An 18669-nucleotide genomic window follows, 5' to 3' on the forward strand; every position below is an offset into this window, starting at 1 on the left:
CTGAGCATTCAGCATCCTCTGCCCCTCCATGCACTTCCCACAGCGAGTCCACCCAGATGGGGTCCTGGGGAAGCCAGAGGGTCCTGCACCCCAACTTCGCAGTCAGACGTGACTCTTAGCCAGCCAGTAAAACAGAGGTTTATTAGATGACAGGAACATGGTCTAAAACAGAGCTTGTAGGTACAGAGAACAGCACCCCTCAGCCGGGTCCATTTTGGGGGGCAGTGAGCCAGACAACCACGTCTGCACTTCACTCCTCCACTTCACTCCTGGTCCCCAGCCAGCCCCAACTGCCTCACCCTCCAGCCCCTCCTCCTCTGGGCTTTGTCCCTTTCCCGGGCCAGGAGGTCACCTGATTCCTTTGTTCTCCAACCCTTTAGCTCTCACCTTGCAGGGGGGAAGGGAATTGTAGCATTTTAATTACTTTCATTGCGAACCCTGGCTTCTGACTGTATCTGCATGGAAAACTGTAACAGTTTGCACTTGTAAACATTAAAAAATGTTAAACAATAATGGCAATTAAAGATAATTATAGTTATTCTGAAATAAGGATTCAAGTTAGATTCCAAGAAGACAGCCGAGAAAAAAATGGAATTGCCCTGTTTATCATACAAACTGCAGGCTGCTTTTTGTTTGCTGAGAGATCAGCCAGATTTAATTGTTTAATGATTTGCTATAAATTATTGTATGTAATATAATATCTTAAGATGACCCAGGCTGTTCTTGCCTCGCATATGTGTCACTTCTGCTGAAGTACAATCAGAACCATGAAAACAATGGCTCAGCTTTGAGCATCTGCTGAGTCAAAAAATATTTTCTCCTTTCATGCTAATTATTGTTTACAAAAATGCATGTGGCCTTTCAAACTCTCTTGCGCTGCCTTCCTGCCGGCGTGCTGTGGCCCTGCGGTGGAAGAAATCATCCCTAGAGGTTGAATGAAACCTTCAGTTCCTGTGATGCATCTATCTTGGCCTCCCTCTTAAAATGTCCAATTCTGGGGGTAGTTTTGCAATGTGAAAACCTGTGGCTCTAGATGGGCTACAATCTTCTCTTCCCTTCCAGTGTGTGTGAGACCACTGCCATTCTCCTGTGATTTACTGGTGCAAATGGAGATAAGTCAGAACTCATAATCTATTTTCTACCTTAGGCTATGTCTTCACTGCAAAGTTAACTCAAGTTATCTACGCTAGAGTTAACTCTGCTCGAGTTAGCCTAGCTCAAGCGAGAGCAGCCATGCTGTGAAATAACTCTCAAGCTGCACAGAGCAGTTGTGTTAGCGGCAGCTTATTCCTCCAGACCGGCCAGCCAAACCAAGTGAAGGGTGTGCGTGGATGGGACTTAATTTAGGGGCCATACTCGAGCAAACTCAGCAGTGAAGACAAGCACTATGGGTACGTCTTCACTCAATTCAGCCTCTTACTCAGGTATTGAGCCCTGACCCCCTGTATCCCTTGTGACACTCTGTACCCCATGTTCACCACTTGTATATGGTTATGAATTATTTTGTACAAAGTATGCCTTGTGAGGTATCATTTGAAAACTCATAATAAGCTGAATATGCTTATCCTGTGAAATGCATGTAACAAGGCTGTATGTAAAATTATGAGATTTCGCTGTATGATTGCTACTGAAATATGTTGTAGCTCTGGGTAACGTCCACAAACCAGTTTCTCGGAGATAAAGACACATTAGCATGCCAGCAAGGTACTAAAGGGCCATTACCTGTTTAATTGGCTATCAAGCAGCAGGGGAGAAGGTATAAACAAGACATTTACATTTCCTTCCAGAGACGGTTCAAATCTCACTGTTTGTCTATATCACGGCGAGGGGGAGGTAATCCTCAAAGAGAGGAAGAGCATATAAAAATAAGTGACAGTTACCTTCACATCGCCCCTCTCTTTCTCCCTTCTCTCTGCTCATGACATCAATGAATACCTGAAGAACACTGAACTGGTGGAGGGGTCCCTGGCTGAAAGGAAATCCACTGCCAAAACTGTTACAGCTTATGGTGAGAGAGACATTTTTCTTTTTAGTTCATTTAGGTATTAGCTTGCGGTTTTACCTTTTTATTTCTTTTGAAACCAATTCTGATTTTTATGCCTTATCACTTGTAATCACTTAAAATCTATCTTTCTCTAGTTAATAAACTTGTTTTATCTCAATCTGTGTGTTTGGATTGAAATGTTGGGGAATCGCTACTTTGGATGACAGTGCATAATCGTTAACCAGTGTTGGAATGACAGGCTTCCTATGAGTTTATACTGTCCAGGAGAATACTGAGCAGTGCAAGATGCACATTTCTGGGGAACAAGGCTGGGACTGCGGATATACAGGTGTCGTCCTGTAAGTAATTTATGCATGGCGATCTTACAGCTCTCAATACTGTGTTGATGGGAGCAAGTTACCTGCTGGAGGCTGTGTGTGAGCAGGTCAGGTGTGGCTGTTCTGGCAGCAAAGCAGTGTAAGAGGTAGCCCAGGCTAGAGAATTAAGAAGTACTGCTGTTCAGTAGTCCAAATTGTACCCTGGGGAATGTCACACCCCTCTCCTATCCACACACAAAATCTCACCCAAGTTTGGTGCTGTTTTCAGCCTGGGTTAGCTGGTCTGTCCTCGTCTTATAGACTAAAATCGATGGAGCTTTCACTCAGGCTGGTAACACACCCACTTTGCAATGAGGATGCAGGCTAAATCACTGATAATCCTCCTGCGTCTTCCCACAGTTCCCCCCATGCACTCAGAGAAAGAGACAAGTTCTCCCACAAATTACTGGGAAGGAATCCTAGAGCATTCAGGTCACTATAGCACAAAGAATCGCCCCCAGAAGCCATTGTGATACACATCGGGGGACTGCAGCACCAGCAAGGACCCCGTATGGCAAGATAGGTAGGACTTTGCAATGTAGCTGCTCACACCCAGGTGCCAATCACCAGAGTTAACGTCGCAGTGAGGATATCACAAATGGCCAGACTTTTATCGGTCCTCAGCTCCTTTCTCACCAGCAGTGTGGCCTCCCACATTGGATGCATCAGGGCTAGCTGGCTGGGTAACAGATCAGACCTGTGGTGTTCTGCCTAGCTGGGCATGATATTAAGCATTCCGTTTATTAAAAAGTGTAATCAAATGTTTAACATCATGCCAAGTGCAAAACATCTGTTTAACATGAGATTTCCATTCCTCAGCTCCAGTTTATGGAGTAACATGTTAAATCTCTGTTTAGTGAACATCATCTTGAAACATCCAACGTTGCCAGCTAAACTATTTCCATTTATATTATCACGGCTTGGCATAAATCTGCTTAACCTTGATATTTAGTTGTAAAGAGCCAGGGTTTGCAATTTAATTTAGTTTTGACTTTGCAGCGTCTTTTTATTGGTAGGATACTTTCGTGGGTGGCTGGCAGGGACCAGTGATTACTCCCTGTAGTTATTAATGGTGATACCTAGTGGTTTGTCTCACTTTGCACCTTCAAAGTACTTTGCCCAGGTTGGGCCATATTCTGCTCTTTTGAACACCAGCATCAATCCAGAGTCACTTCAGTGAAGCCAGCAGAGTTCCTCTTCATTTGTACTAGTATAAATGGGGGCAGAATTTGAAATGCTAAGCAAGGCCTAGTCTACACATGCTTTTCATACCCGTTTAACAATTTTGGTTGGGGCGGTGATTTTTTTTATACAAACCCTGAAACTGATACAACCTCCCACACAATGTGGACACAGTTACAGCCGGGAAAAGGTGCAGTATAGGTTATTCCCTTCTCCTACCAATAGCTATACCAGAATAAAGCATAGTTATACCAGTATAACTGTGGGCACACCAAGGAAGTTTTACCATGTTAGATATACCAGCTTAGTTAAAGCAGTACAGCCTTTGTGTGTAGACCTCACAACACCTCAATAAGGTAGCTAAGGACCATTAGCTCCATTTTACAGATGGGGAAATTGAGGCAGTATCGGTCTGGTGAATTGAACATTAGAGTGAAACCAAGGAGGCCTGGGTTCTAATACCAACTTCTCCTGAACTGCAACACGATTGTAGCAACTCACTCAGCCTCTCTGGGCCTGTTTTGTCTACACAGATTGTTTATCCTTTGGAGCGGGGACTCTTTCTCCCCACATACCACACTAGCACAATGGGGCCCTGAGGCTGGTAGGACTGACAACAATAATAGCAAAGGTTCAGAGGCATTTCCCAGGCTACAAGAGGCGTTGGTGTCAGTGCAAGAATTAGAGCTCAGAAGCTAATCTGGCACAGGCAGATCTAATAACTATTTGTGATGTCTGACTTTGGGTTCCAGGAGTTCTTATCTCCCAGCATTGTGCTCAGCTGTCTAGAAAACACTCCCTGTTGTCTATTAGACAAACATCTGTCAGGGATGGTCTAGATAATACTTAGTCCTCCTGCCATGAGTGCAGGGGACTGGACTAGATGACCTCTCAAGGTCCCTTCCAATCCTACAATTCTACAACAGTAACTGCCTATACAAGACCTGGGAGAGTGGGTTGGAATTTACTTGTATAGATCATAAGAATAAATAGACTGCTTGATTAATGCTTGCAAAGTGCTTTCAGGACTGAAAGCATGGTATAAATGCTGACTGCTATAATTATACACTGTGGCACCAGGAACTGGCTTTAAATGAAGCTGAGGAAGTTCAGGAAGAATGGGAGCTAGGAATTGCCATGGTGAATTCCTTGGATATTTTGATGGGTCATAAACAAGTGTCAGGACACATAGCAACTCTTAGGGAGCTCCTCCCACTCCTGAAATCATTCCATTCAAAGACAAGTGAGAGGGAGGAAAGTTAGAGGCAAAACAAAAGGCCACACACACACATATACATTCCAAAAGGATGCTACAACAGAGCCATTTTTTATACAGTTTGCACTTTGCTTTTCAGTCTGAATAGTATGCAAGTGGGAAGAAAAATATGGGGACGTTCCTGTAATGCTGCAGCTTAGGGGGTGAGCTGGGGCGCAGGGCCGAGCAGGTGATATAGGAAGGCAGGTGAGCTGTAATCTGGATAGCTGAGGAGCAGCTGTAAATCTGCCACTGTGACTCGCCTCCATTGGAGGCAAGAAAGGAACTGGAAGGATGCTGCTGCATCTGGTGCTGGTGTGGGGAGGGGAAGAAGTAAGGAGCGTAGCAGCTGCACCCAGAGATAAAGTTTTCTTGAGGCTGTTGGGAAGCAGGGGCTGACGTGTAACCAGGTCAGTGGGGTTACAATGCATATTATAAGGAGGTCTATGATGGACCAAGAAATAGGAGCTGGGGAAATGCTCAAATCTGTTGAGAGCCTCCTCCTATTAGCCCCACGTTACCAAAACTGCTTCAAACTTGCCACCTGGACCTGGGATCTAGGCTTTTTGCCCAACAAGGGAGACTCTTGGGACACATGCTAGGGTTCAGCTCCTGCTGGGCAAGCTGCTGCTTAGCATGTGAACCTGGGAAGCCTGAAGCTGAAATCCATGTCCTGAGCAAGAGCTCTGTTGGTGCCCCACGGGCATCCCTTGCAGTGCTCACGGGCTCGGGACAGCAGGTTGCACTAACTTGTTTTAGCTGCAAATACACAGCATGGGGGCTCTTTTCCAATGTCCCCTTTGCGAGGTGGGGAAGCAAAACACAGGCACTGTCTGCACAAATGCACAAGCCTCAGTTATCCAAAGCACAGGGAACCAAATCTCTTTGTTACCGTGTTCAGTACATAGCCCGTATTTTCAGTGCACTCTGCACAGCTCCTGAGCTCTGCAGCAGCATGGCTAACAGCCTTCAAGAGGTCACACAACTCTCTATACCCAGGAGTCCAGGCCATGCTCACCTGTCTCAAGGTTTCCATGGCAGCAGGATAACCAGATAACGTAGAGCTACATGAACCTGGCAACCAAAACACAGAGGAAAATGTAGCTCACATCCTGGGCTTCACTGATCTTGACATTGACCCTCTCCAATGAGTATATCTGTATGCTGGAAGCCAGCTGAATGGTAAAAACATGCCTTGGCAAAGCTTCCCCCTAACCCCAAAAGTGGCTCAGCTTCCTGGTGGGTGACCACATATGTCAACATATTTCTGGTGATGAGCCCCTTTAAGAAGCTGACAGCCTAAATGAGACAGTCATATAAAAGGTCATATTCTTACAGATAGCGGTATGGCCTAGCTGCCTGAAAGCCAGACTGGCTCCCTGAGACTCCTGGATCCTAGTCCAAGTACTGACACCAAAGCCCTCTGGGGTCTTCAGCAAGTTACTCCTGTCTCTCATTTTCCCCACCTGTAAAATGGGAATAATAATAGTACCAGCTGCACAGGAGGTTATGAGGTTTAGTTTGTAAAGTGCTCTGAAGTGTGGAGGTGCTATGTAAGTTTGAAGTCTAATTACTGTAAGCTCCATAGGTGAGCCCTTAAGCATGTAGGCCCAGATCCCCAATGGTATTTAGGCACTGAATTCCCAAAAAATTACATCCAGTTGTAACCAATGGGAGTTAGGTGCCTACATACCTTTGAGGATTTGATAACTCCCTGGGCATGGTGATGACCACCCCCGCACCACACACACGGCCCTGCTCATGTAAAATAGCAAGAGGAGTTTTAGGAAGTCACTAAAGGAGAATCTCCACCCCAGCCACAAGGAGGTGAGCAACATGAGAGATGGATATAGAGTGACCAGACAGCAAGAGTGAAAAATCGGGGTGGGGGGTAATAGGAGCCTATATAAGAAAAAGACCCAAAAATCGGGACTGTCCCTATAAAATCGGGACATCTGGTCATCCAACATGGATATAAAATTGTCCGTTGAGCATAAGAGCAGGCCAAATCCAAGCCCATTCGTGTAACAGGGAGCTGCTCCACTGGCTTCCATGGGACTGTACCTGCTGCCATCTGCGCTGTACAGGGCTGCAAGGTGTGCACAGAATAGGGAAGTGACTCCTGCAGGTAAACATGAGCCTAGAGCTGTGTTACCATGAAACTGAGTGCTAAAGGAAGCCAAATCCATTAAAAAAAAGGCACTGTGGATCCTATCCATGGTAACTCAGACACTGTGGTGACAAGGGCCATAAAGAAGACAGATTTCAAGAGACAATCTAGGGTGTATTTCTGTTCTTAGGATGAAAACGGACATTTTTCCCCTTGTAGGGTAACATGGGTTAGTGCTGGTGAAATGTACAAACTAGACCGTCCCAGTCTGAAGCCCCTAGACACCAAGACAGACAGAGCATGGGCAGAGTGTGCAGACGCCTGCCTCCTAATCTGGAAAGAACATCTTCACAGGTGATGAGTGGGTCGTTAGCTAGCCCTGCTTATTGCATCCTTAGCCTCTCTCCGCTTCTAATTACCCCATGGATAGCTTTCTGCTTAACAATGGACTGAAACCTCCCACTTTCATACTGACCATGGCACAATCATCAGATGGGCAGGACATCTGAGGTCACTAACGAGCTAGGCTGGCTTCAAACCAGTGACCTGGTGATAAACAATTATGTGTCTCATTTGTAGTGACTTACTGTTCATCCTCAGCTAGACACTGCCCGAAGGGGAGAACCACTCTGAATTTTGTTTAATGTAGATTGTTCTGTCAACTCCTGGAAAATGGAGATAATGATATTTTCCTCACTCTGAGATCTATGGACTATATCTACCATCTAGACATTATTACTCAACTTGAGTAAAGGTATCAGAATCTGGTCCTAAATACATAAAACAAAAACTGTAACATCCAAGTAAACAGGGAGGGATGCAACATTGATATCAGTACACAGCAGGTCAGGCTCCCAAAAGATTTGCAAAGCGAAGATAGAGAAATATGCTTTCCACTCCCCTACTTCCCCCCAAAATGTTATTAACCTGTCCCCATCCCTCCATCACCCTCCATAAATGTTCTTTGTTTACAAAGGTAACACACCCAGATATGAGTTCTCTTCCCCTATACGTGAGACTGACCAGGACTGGTGCCAGTAGTTTATCGATAGTATTACATATGTTCCAGCAAAGGACAACTTTGGTATGAAAAGGAGAAGCAGTCGTGCTTCTTGGGCTAGCCTGTGATATTGAATAGCACCCTGCACCATGAGTCAACGGGACACCTGAGTACAGCACTGCTTAGTGTAAGGGTAGTGTAATTGGACCCTTCATTATAATCCTCTGGCCCTTATGACCCTGAATGTTAAGAGACTTCAATATTAGCCATCACTGAGTGGGAAAAACTGCTCAGTTCTATGACTGACCATGGGTATTTCTGCCCTTTTCTTCTCTTCTTTCCCATTCTTCTGTTTCTTTCTTTTTCCCCTTCCCTATATTGCTTCTCCTTTGAATCTCTCCCCCTGCAACAAGTGCCTGTTCCCCACTCCATCTGGGGAATTAATCAATCAGCACTGAAATAATTAACATTAAGGGCCAGATTGCCAAAGGTGCAGAGCACCCAAATTCTAGTTGAAATCAACCAGAGCAGCAGGTACTCAGCACTGACAAAAAGTCAGAGCTTGAAAGTGTGATCAGGAAGCTATAAGGTTGACATCTCAGGGAGGTAATGGGATCACACCTGCCCCTGGGGAAAATCACTGCTTTAGTTTAGAGGCCGACTACATTTCTGAAAGTTCTTTGAAAGCGTAAGAACTAGAGTTAAAGTGAAAGCTGAAAGGGAGCAGGATCAGAACCTGTCATGGATGTCACATAACCACATAAAGTGGGCTGGGTGGTTGAACCAGGTTTTCTTCATTACTTTCACTACCTCCTCCAATGAAGGCCTGGGACAAAGTCCTTTAAATCAATAGGACTCTTTCCTTTGCTATTTAATAATACGTGCAAGTGGGGAACCCCTGAGTTTGATGTGAAGTAGGTTTAGATAAATCCACTTTCTCCCCCAAATTAATTTTTTTAAGGAGTCGATATAGCTGGTAAAGTCTCCTGATTTCCAAGAGGAAGATTGTTGAGCTAAATACTGTGTGGGGATTTAAAAAAAAAAAAAAAATCAATTACTGGTCATTTTTTATGTTTTGTAGATTAATGTCTAACCCTGGAGGTTTTCCTTCCCTGGCAGATTTGGACAGCACGCAACGGCTCGTTCAAGTGACTTTCATAGGTCAGGTAAGAGTAGCACAGAGGCTGGGAGCACTTGCTTTGTCGGTGAGTCTCCCCCTGCCCCAAAGTCACAGGAGTAAAGCCCGGTGCAGAGTTAGTTTGGAAATGAAGACATGGAAATCCTCCAGAGAAAGCGCTGTCTTGCGCTACCCAGTATTACTGAGCCTCCCCGCAGCCCCGACAGCCTAAATATTCCCCTGCTTTTGGAGCTGAGGGGTAAACGGGTTACCTTAAAGTTAGGGCGGAAGTTTGTGAGGGGGCAGGCTCTCGAGCACAGATTCACATGGCTGCACTTCCCTGCACAGGACCATCCCTCCACCTGGGAAGGGCTATTGAGGCCATTCCAGGATGAGCAGTTCATGTTGAAGGGAGAGAGAGAGACTCGCTTCTCCCTGCCTCAAGCGAGCATCCCACCTTGTGAGAGGCAAGATTGATTGCTGGTGTGTAAATCCTTCAGCATAAGGAGCAGTCACACCCTTGCATTAGTCAAGATTCCCCTCTGTGCATTTAGAGCTGTTCCACACTAGTTTGGGAAGGGGTGAACTTTTCACACTGAAGTCTACAGACTACTGGTGCTCCATAGAGGACTACTTATTATTTCCAGGTTGTAAGATCAGTAGTTTCTTACGTAAGAAGGTAATGGTAAGTGCCACAAGCATGCTGTGTGACCTCCAATGGGATGGGGGGGCAGGGGTTGCACATGAGACCTTGAAGATGGATCCCCCACAGCAAGAGGGCCAGAAGCTCCAGGATAGAATCATGCGGATAGAAGTGTAAGGTTTAAGAGCCATACTTTAAAAGCAACTTCATATTCTTACCTGTTTTCCCCCTGTTCCACCCCCTAATGTGGATTTTTTTTTTTTAAAGCCAATTCCTCCAGGCAACTACTGATTTTAAGTTACAAAAGACAGCTCATTCAATCTTTAAATTCAGAAGACCACCACATCTCATTACTTGGATTACCTTTTTGGACAGACCCTATTTATCTAACAAGCAAATCCAAGAAGGAGCCAGGACTAGTTTGGAAGCGTTAACGCTCCAAAAAGGCTTGATCAGTTGTAGTAGCTAATGAAAGCTTTAGTTGCTACATCAAATTAGTCTGCAGCAAAGCAGTTTAGGATTGTTATTAAGTGATTTTACAGCTAGCATGTCTGGAATACAAATGACAGCCAGCATCTGGTTAGGACCCTCAGCCTAATGGGGTTATTTCAGGACCAGTCAAGTGACACTCTGGAAGAGGGTCTAAACTCACTTCAGAGAGCAACATCTTAAGGTCAGTAGCTAATTTGATGAGCTGGAGACTCAACCATGCAAAGAGTATTAAGTGTTGCCTGACCTACAGAGTTCAGTAGATATTTGTAACATTTAATATTAACTGTTTCTCCATAACGTAGCCAATTTAGATTTCCATGCCTTTGGAGTCTTCCACCCTAAGCATTCTGTAGTTCAATCTGCTAAGTATGGAAGTGTTGTTTTTACTTTGCAAGTCTAGTATGAAAAAGAAACTAGAAGCTTTTTAAATGTGTCAATTCACCTTTAATGTTTGAAAAATAAAGAGATATTTGAGCAATTGCAGTTATGAAGGGAACATCTCTTGCTCCACAGAAGAGTGTGAACAGGTTCACATCAGACTCATGCTTGGAAAAAACAAACAAACATTCTCCTTTTTAGATCAAAAGTGGAGTTCTGTATAGACAAAAGTCGCCAAAGTGCCCTGGTTAGTCCAAGGCATCTCACCCCCAGATTGGAAGTTTTCTGTCAACGTGAAATAAATTAAGACACCACATCCTGTCTAGTTACAACATGGTTCTATCAATATTACAAAGTTAGGTATACTTTGGATTTTGCACAGTCTACAGACACAAGGACTTTTACTTCAGGAAGAAGTCAGCCTGGGTCATCAAGTCATTTCACAATTAATAGCTACACTTCCTCCCTTCTCCCAATACAGCAAACAAAAAGCAGTGGCATGTTACTTTCAACAATCAACTTGGTTCATCTCGAGAGTTAGGAGTCACCTTGCACTAGAACAGAATTCACTCCATTCTAGAAATTTTGCCCATATTAACCACCAATCAATAGGCTCTTACTGCAAGCACCAGGTTTTGCAGAAGCCACCACAGGTGTTTTGTTTGTTTTTTTTTCTTTTTCTTTTTTTTTTTTTGGGGGGGGGGGGGACACCTGACACCACCCTAGGATGATCCAGAAGAACCTTCTTGCAGTTTGAACTAGAAGACAACACCGCTGACCCTACTGGAGATAAATGACCTTCTGTCTTCTGAGAATATATTCAGAAGTTTCCCCTCACAAAACAGCTTCTGCTAAGAGAGGAGAGAGATTTGGAACACAGAAGCTATTCCTGAAGGATTTTCCACTGTAGCTGATGGAGACAACAGTGGCCATCTCCAAGTCTTCCAGATGACTAGGTTACTTTAGGGAAAGACCAGAGTTAAGGCAGTGTTGTCTTGATAAAGACATGCCTGATCAAGTCTTTCAGATACTAGTATCAATCACTACATTTAAAATTTTCTAGTCCATTTTGGAACAGAGGCCAGTTGGCCTAAGAGAGTTAGTCTCAGTGGCAGCAACTAAGATCTGGATCACCCCATCACCAAGCAGCCAAGGCCAGGAGATCCTTCCTCCTACAAAAAAACCCCAAATAATAATTTAGGGGGAACATTTAAGTTTCAGACTAGATTAAGTTGCTGTGAGTTTGGTTGATCCATGTAGGCTGATCTAAGGGCAGTGGTGTGGGCACTTTCTACAGAAAACATCAAGGCCCAGTTGTATGATTTGCCATGCAGTCCCAAGACAGGATATACTTTTTTGAATGAAAACCTTGTTAAAAAGCCTCCCTGCTAACTTACATGGGCATTATAAGGCCTTTCTCCGCACCAACAGCTGAGATGGCCAGCGAAGCCAAATTGACACAGCTCCCAAATCCAACCCACAGACTAAAACTGAAAAGGAAAGTGGACGTTCCTCCATCGATACACACACAGACGTTGAGACAGTCTAATAAGAGTATTTTACTATGAACGCAATAAGATCTCTTTTTGGGCTGCTGAACAAAAAAAAGTGTTTTCCCCGCCTTACCCAAGAAAAGGTTACCACTGGGGGAGCTGTTTGTGAAACAGGTTTATTTCTTCCCACTGAAAGGCCATTGTTTAAGCATTTACAGTTTTCCCTAGTGCAATACAACCAAAAAAAAAAAAAAAAAAAAAACCAAAAAGCAGTAACAAAAAATGCTGCCTTCTTCCCAGGCAACTACACAGAAGTAGATTTTACTGCAACATATACACATTAAATATAGTATACAGTCCATGCAGCGGCACAGCCATGTTAAAGGGAATCTTGGCTTCAGCCATCAGTGCATTACAGTCCAAATTTCACTGGCTCCGACTTCCTATCCAGACTTGAACAGAAGAATTGCAACCTGACCCAAGTAAAAATAGATGAAGTGCTTTGTCTCATGTGTTACATAGCTGCCAAAATTTCTGCCAACAATGCAGTGCCAGGTAGGGTTGTATTTCTTGTCAAATTCCTAAGAGGGAGAGAGAGTACAGTAGTTAAGACCAAGAAAGCCCACACCAGGACAGTCTGAAATATACGTTCCTAACCGGTTACTGTTAGATACAAATGCAATGGAAATCTGAAGACACAGGTGGATGCAAGCTACTACTACATTACTGACGTGCTAATTAGCAGGCGACAAAAGCGCCGCATTGGAGTGTGGAAGAGTTCCTATGCCAGGTACTTATTGGAGTGATTTATACACAAGCTCCAGGCCATAACTGCAGATTTTAAAAGTCCCCTTGACACAGTGGTATTCAAGCCACATGCATAGGCCAGTTGTTCCACAGAACCGTTTAAACCCTCCCATTCCAAGCTGACTCACAGAAACAGTATTTTGGAATGCTTGTTCCAGTAAGCCACTGGAGTATGCATCCGATGAAGTGAGCTGTAGCTCACGAAAGCTTATGCTCAAATAAATTGGTTAGTCTCTAAGGTGCCACAAGTACTCCTTTTCTTTTTGCGAATACAGACTAACATGGCTGCTACTCTGAAACCTGGATCTTAAAGGTCACTTGAAAAAGGAAAAAAAAAGGCAGGCTTCAGGCATTCTTCATAAAGCAGCAGAAGAGTTTGTGAGGAGACTTTCTAATGTAAACAAGCAGAATAATTCACACATTGTCTGCCTTGGGAAGACTTCAGCAAAGCCAAACACTGAACAAGTGAAGTAGTGTTTCATTGGGATAAACAATTTAAATAATTTAGCAATTGAGAGGGAAGGGTTTCTGGTAAGGATTGAGAGCTCTCATCCCTTCAGTTAAGACGGATGTCCCATGACCCAGTCTTCAGGCAAAACTAGGGAAATATCAGACTCAACAATCCTGATTTTGGAGAGTGGGGGGGGGGGGAAGGAGGAGGAAGAGGGTAAAAGAGTGAGAAAGCTTCAGACTATACACCAGAAAGCAGCAAGGCACCACCAACAAAGACAGCTGAAGTCCTTTGCGAGTAACCTTTCTTCCATTTCATGTGCAGTAACGCATTTCCTTTATATTAGCAAAGGAAGCAAATATGCAACAAGCCATTTTCTTTCCTGAGCTTTAGTTGTCTGAGGTTTTATTCCATGCCCTTGTTGCACTGTCCCAAGAGCCTTCTGGATTTGTCACTTTTTTGACCTGGAAAGGCCAGATTTTAAGAAAATATAAAAGATATGCTCAACTCGTTAAGACCATGGAATTTCAAATTGAATTAGAGTTGAACAGAGTTAAGTAGTTTCAGGTCCCACATTGGGTCCCAAACCCCCTGGCCTACTTTTGGCTTTATAATAATATTTTCCTCTGTTTCCCTCCCCTCAATGCTCTCTCCCTTGTTGCTGTGTGAAGGGTCTACACAAACAGGGGAAACCAACTATGCCACAAGATGCCATCAAATGCATAAAGTCAACAAACTGAAAGATACTTTAATTAGTCAGTTCCTCTAATCTTCAGGGGTTCCTCAGATAAATCCAGGTAAAGAGTTCAGACAGACATGAGATGTTTAAGTTGCATCATCTCCACAGGCCAGCTCCATTCACCTCAATTAGAGCTGGTGCTCAGAACTTTCAAAAACTCAGTGTTAAGAATATGTCAATAGGTAGAGAAGCCTGGGGCAGAGGGGGGGGGGAGGGAGAAAGAGGGTGGAAATGGAAGTTTACTTAGCCTAGAAATGCTATGCAGAAGCAAGTAAGTTTCACTTGACTAGATGAGTTGGGTTGTTTGTTTTAACTACAGTAGCCACACAGAGTTTAAATCAAGTCACACCTTCCAAAGATTCAGAAGATTGCAGAGAGATAGCAACAATACGGTAAGTCGCTACTTAAGGTAAATAGCAACCAAGTCCTTTTAGCTTGGCTAGCCAGAAAGAATGGTCCATTGGTTAAGGTGCTAGCTGAGAACTTGGAAAACCCGAGTTCAAGTCTCTCTCTACCTTAGACTGCCTGTGTGATTGGACCCAATCATAGAATCAGACTCAGCTGCCATCTGAGAAACAGGGATAACAGCACTGTCCTATCTCAGAGGGGTATTGTGAGGCACTCCGGTACTATGGGGATGACCGATAGTCAACATGTCCCAACGAACCTATACCATTTTATAGCAGCTACAGAATACCTTCTTTATATAGGCTGCAATGTCTTTCTCGATGTTGTACTTCTCCATTGCCTGCGTAGCACAGTCTACAGCATCCTGCTGCATGTCCTCAGACATGTCTGCATTCTTGATCACAGCCTTTCTGTCAGACATTGTGAACCTAAGGAAGAACATGAAGTATTAAGATGTGCCCATAGGATTCTGCTACAGTTCTTTCATGCATTAGAATACAGTGTCTACATGATGTAAAACAGTTCTGGATACAGCGTTCTGTATTTATATTGCAGGTTACACCAAACCCATCTTGCCCAGCATCTGGTACTAGGCACACTATACAGTATATCCTAGGATATACTATTAGGTTGTGGAATGCTGTAGTACATGAAGCTACTGAGAGATTAGACTAGAGACAGCCAAGTATCACCACTTGTACATACATTTTTAGCTTTAAAAACCCATAAATCCTATGCAGGGATCTTCTACTCCTTTAAGTTACAGGAACAGCAGTCCTGCAAATCAATAAGCAATGGCTAAAACCACATTTCCTTACAGGTATAGCCAATGGAGTGGAGCAGTAATATGGCTCTACCAACAGCAGCCCCCAGACTATGTTTGTCTCCACATTGATTATAGGTCAATGCATTCAATGGATATAGTAGCAGAAACCTTTAGTATTTCACTCAAGTGTGTACACATTCCCTTTAAATGCAAGGTTTAGGGTCATACGTTCCAGCTGTTCTTGCTAGTTCAGACCAGAACTGCAGCAGTTTCAGATCTAGTTTACCTCCCTGTGTCATGGATTCCCTTTTGCACTTTGCTCAGCTTAACCAATGAAACCTAAACAGTTTTGCTTGTGTCTCATGCACTGCACAACACTGCGATATTGGGATGTTAGGGTTGACAGTTCTGCTGTGGAACAATGCTTCCATCCAAGACAAGAGAGCCTACCTGGGACCTTTTAAGAGCCTGAACTGTGGCATGCTGGAAAGAGGTAACACACCCTGTCACTCTGCTAAAACTAGTTAGGGAGTTCTAGGTTAGCCAGTGATAAGCCACCCATATGTAGTTCTCAGATCCCCTGCTAAGGGCACAGCCACTAGTTGTATATGCAATTTAATGTTTCAGTCCTTACTCGGCCAAAACACCCACTAAAAACAAACTTGTGAATTTTGCCTGAGCTAAGAGTGGACCTGTGTTGATTAGTACTTTTGATGTATGACCCATTTTAACTAGCACATGGGCTACATACAGCCACTTTGAACTCAGGTCTCCATTGTTATTTTGGTGGAACAACTGGAGAATCAGGCATGATATTGGACCAGTTTAGAGCCTTCATTTGAAGGACTACACAAGTGAAGGGCAGCTGTCTAGATGGTGCCCATGGCTGCTGGTTATCATATTTTGCTTTACCATAGGATCACCACAAAAAAGTTACTAACGTTTTAAGGATGTAGCCTTTTTACGGTGGAGAATGTGTCAAATTAGGTTTGCAGAGCTCCATTAAGTTTACAGTGCCATAACAAGGCTTAGTAAATCTTGAGCTATATTACTAGCACTATATGTTTGGAGATAGGAAACCCATACGTGTTTAACTCCATTAAGGAGACAGTCCGCTACAATGATTGTTTCCTAGAGCAGTCCCAGAAAAACTGAAGGAGTAGCTTTGTTATAGCAACTAAAGGAGCCTGCTATCCAGAGAGAGGACGAAAGAAAGAATCTAGTTACATAACAGCCCTATGACAACAATGCTTCAATTCTTTATTCTGCCTGCAGTTGAAGACTCCTAGTGCTCTAATTTATAGATTTTAGATACCATGTATAATTGAGCATTGCTATTAACACGCACTAACAGCATTAAAGGAATAGGATGGGAATTCATCTAGAATGCCAGGAAAGAGCATGTGCATTTGTAAGAGTTTTTAGGAAACCAGTCACAGGTGCCTTCCACCCCCCACCCTCCCAGATGATTGGGGTTTAAAAATCACTGTTTAGCAGGAGGGGGTAGATTTGGAGCCTCAAGTATGTCAACAACCACAAAGGAAAGCCCTAGAGAGACAGCCAAGCACCCAGGACAAGCCACATGTGACTGCTTCAAGAGTCAATTCAGAGGCATCTGTAATTACAGGACTGTCAGTGAGAGACCTGCAGAAAGGGTCCTCCTTCCTGGTTCTTATTTAGAATGGGAATTCCTGGAAGCAGGGACAAGCCTGCCAAGCACTAGTCCTGCAACAACTGAAAACAACTCCCTTCTGCTAAGTATGTAGAGGTCTCCTCTCCTTTCCTCACCCGCCCCTTTTTGAGCCATACTCGCCCCTCTCCTGGCTACAACATCCTTTTCACGATAGCAGCTGAGCGAGGATGCTGCAGACACTGTTGTCTGGAAAGGGGAGGGTGGAAGCGTGAACAGGTTAGGGAGCAGCATGCAGAGCCACAGCACCAGAGGCCAAACATCATTCTCCTTGGCACTGCCAAGCACAAGTACTCCACCTGCAGATCAGAGCAGCAGCTCCTCCCCTAGCCACAGGGCTGGGCCTTAACAATACCACAACACCCCTCATCCTCCTAGAAAGGGCCAGAGACAGCTCACTCCCTACCCAAGGAGGCTTGGCTGCTGTTGCCTTTTCCAGGGGGAGAAGCCACCAACACAGGCCTCAAGAGAGGCTGGCCCAGGCAGAAACCGACACTTAAACTCATGGGGAGAAGCTGGTCCCTGAAACAATGCCACAGAACAGGTAGAGGGAGGGAGCCTTCCTCTTTACCCCTGAAACAGAGACCAGAGCCACCTCCTACGAGCACAGGACCGGTCCCCACACCGCCCTAGTGCGTTTCCTCCAGCGGCAGCCCCGCCACTGTTAAGCTGTCCCAGGGGAGGAGGTTTCCATGCAGTCCCCAGCAGCCCAAGGCTCGGGGAGGTCTGGGGGGGGGGGGGGGAGAAGAGGCGTGACCTGCACTTTCCGAGCCCCCAGGGGAAGCGTCTGGAGCTCGGCTCACGAAGATGACCTTGCCTTCGGAGAACGCGGATACTCGGCCTGGACAGGGCAGGCCAGATGATGCAGCCCCGGCTGAAAGCCACGGGGTGGGGGCTGCACGGGAGACCCATCCATGCCCCGATGGAAACGGAGTCATCGGAGCAGCAAAAAGCCGCCTCCGGCTGCGAGAAGGGGCTGAGCAGAGGGGTCACCCAGAGGCTGCAGCAGGAGGAAGGGGGAGTGGGAGGAGAAGGAGGGGGTGGGGAAATCTGAGCAGCTCCAAGGAAGGGGGCAGCTCCCAGGGGCAGGGCGGCCAGGTGAAAGCGGGGGGAGGCGGGGTGCAGCCGCCAGCTGGAGCCGTGTGGGAGCTGGAGAGAGGTGCAGCCACCCCCCGGATTGCAGCCCACTCGCTTCCCACCCCCACGAGTTGCAGCCCCGGGGCGGGGGGAGAGAATTGCAGCCCGGGAGGGGGGCGCCCCCTGCCCTGCCCTGCCCTGCTCGTGAATGCACCAGGCCAAAAAAAAAAAAAAAAAAAAACCCAAAACAAAAACACGCCCCCCCCCCGCGCCGGGCGCGCTCGGCTCACCTGCCCCGCGGGAGTCACCGGCAAACGGACCCGAAGCGCCTCCGCCGCGCACTGGCTCTGGCACCGGCTTCCCCCCGCTGCGCTGCCGCCCTGTGCCCCGCTCAGCCCGGCGCTCGCTCGCTCTCCGCCCGGCCGCCTCCCCCGCGCTGAAATAGCCGCCCCGCCCCTTGCAGGGGCTCCGCCAGCCGCCCTCGCCATTGGCTGCGGCGCGGCCTCGGCCCACCGCGACCAGCGTTCTCCCCTCGCCCGTCTCTGCCTACATCTTGTTTCATCCCACAATGCCGCGAGCAGGCTGCGGAGCGCGTCTGGCTCACGAGGTGGAGGGGGTGGAGAGCGAGCGGCGGCGGGGGGGAGTAAATAAGACTCAGGGATTGGGGTGGCCTGGACCTGCGGGACCTTCCTGCAAAAGA

At 45.8% G+C, this 18669-nt stretch overlaps 1 protein-coding gene across 2 annotated transcripts; it reads right to left on the reverse strand.

The window, feature by feature from the left end:
* Window positions 1–10581: 10581 nt before the first annotated feature.
* Window positions 10582–18400, reverse strand: DYNLL2 (dynein light chain LC8-type 2; the record flags this gene model as incomplete). 2 transcript variants are annotated; one of them, XM_084651332.1, is made up of 3 exons in its annotated part: window positions 10582–12612; window positions 14726–14864; window positions 18260–18400. In XM_084651332.1, 2 exons carry the CDS (start codon window positions 14855–14857, stop codon window positions 12475–12477), a joined length of 270 nt encoding a protein of 89 aa, XP_084507458.1. In that variant the 3' UTR covers window positions 10582–12474. The 2 variants fall into 2 exon arrangements, with proteins under 2 accessions (XP_084507458.1, XP_084507457.1); XM_084651331.1 differs by lacking the exon at window positions 18260–18400 and having other exon boundaries at window positions 14726–14878.
* Window positions 18401–18669: the final 269 nt, after the last annotated feature.

Source organism: Lepidochelys olivacea (genome assembly GCF_965140295.1).
Source record: "Lepidochelys olivacea isolate rLepOli2 genome assembly, chromosome: 17".
Taxonomy (NCBI): Eukaryota; Metazoa; Chordata; order Testudines; family Cheloniidae; genus Lepidochelys; species Lepidochelys olivacea.